This window comes from Penaeus monodon, chromosome 15 (genome assembly GCF_015228065.2).
Source record: "Penaeus monodon isolate SGIC_2016 chromosome 15, NSTDA_Pmon_1, whole genome shotgun sequence".
Lineage (NCBI taxonomy): Eukaryota > Metazoa > Arthropoda > Malacostraca > Decapoda > Penaeidae > Penaeus > Penaeus monodon.
The window spans coordinates 4051633-4052843 of record NC_051400.1 but is presented as its reverse complement, the minus strand read 5'-3'; the positions used below and the strand labels follow the sequence as shown (position 1 = coordinate 4052843).

At 33.5% G+C, this 1211-nt stretch overlaps 2 protein-coding genes and 2 pseudogenes across 2 annotated transcripts in view; all 4 read left to right on the top strand.

Annotated features, from left to right (window-relative positions):
• The window catches only part of LOC119582097 (rhodopsin-like), a 2570-nt gene extending 1409 nt beyond the window's left edge, over positions 1 to 1161 (top strand). Inside the window, exon 2 of the mRNA XM_037930341.1 lies at positions 1049 to 1161. Within this exon, the coding sequence (XP_037786269.1) occupies positions 1049 to 1161 (113 nt within the window). The remainder of the gene's footprint in view (positions 1 to 1048) is intronic.
• The window catches only part of LOC119581679, a 19923-nt pseudogene that overhangs the window by 8906 nt on the left and 9806 nt on the right, over positions 1 to 1211 (top strand).
• LOC119581686 (rhodopsin-like) overlaps positions 1 to 1211 on the top strand; it is a 7971-nt gene that overhangs the window by 4955 nt on the left and 1805 nt on the right. The gene's annotated exons all lie outside the window — the stretch shown is intronic.
• LOC119581685 overlaps positions 1127 to 1211 on the top strand; it is a 17958-nt pseudogene continuing 17873 nt past the window's right edge.

The following is a 1211-nucleotide window of genomic DNA, read 5'->3' as shown; positions in this document are numbered from 1 at the left end:
CACACAAACACACTTCGATGTCTTTCCTTTCGTAGTCTATATAATATCTTTACCTTTCTACCCACACGCGAGTGCATCTATGTGTGAATTTATTAAGTTATACAGTATTAACAAATTTGCCTACGCATACACTCACGCAGCCTATTTCATTTTCAAATAAATAACCAACAATGCTAGATGGTTCTCGAAGTGAAAAATGCTAGATATGTGTGGTGTAAAGAGAGTAAGAAAAAACAAAAATGACGAAAGAGGGGGCGGCTACATCTGCCTTCAGCAATTCAAAGCTGAAATGTTGCAGTGAAGACAATATGCTTAGTTTACCAAAAATATCAGTGAATTTTTGTTTTACTTTGATTATGGATCTTTTAGCCAAATAAAAATAAAGCAGATTCATCTTTCCACGCGTATATACTTTTAGGCTAGCATTTTCCTAAACTGATAAGTATGTGTTTATATATATATATATTTTTAATCAATTTATCAAATTCAGGTTCTGGTAAAGATGTTAAAAAAGAAACAATATCTACAGCATATAGTTTATGTATTTTAGTCAAATATACAATGGAAATGCTACAATGAATAATTGTTGCACGTTTATTGATTGTATAGTAATTGGGATATTGGTTCTGATAAAGCTTGGTTAGAACAGTCTCAGCAATATGGTTCCATATAATAATACTGGAAACACAACAGAAAAATTAATTTAAGCATCTTTTCCAAAGTAAAATCATGTAAAAACATGATATACGGACATGCAATAAAGCACGGCCCCAAACGAGAAAGGTGAAATGTATCGGTAGATTTCAAATTAAAGTTTAGTCCCCATCAGACATTTTTCAAATGAGGCTAGTCAGACTCGAACAGTCGCGATTTATTTTTTTGCTTTCTTATTGTGGCAGTATTTAATTTCATTTTTGTTCACATGTATATATTGCGCATGTAGATAGAAACAAATGTTTACATGTAGATATGTAACTTTTTGTGGAAATGGATTGTTTTCTTAAGCTTCCTTTATCCCTAAGGGAACTCTAATGAACTCCTTTTACAGTGACAGTGTCAGGTTTGGGTAAATCGAGTTATACCTTCATACTTAAGAGCTGTCGCGTCTCACCAGAGCACAGTTACCTGTCAGGAGTTCCGACTCAGCAGAGCTTAAAGTAGTCGTTGAAAGAAGTTCTTTGGCTCAATTGCGGGGTCGTTTTAAAAAGAAA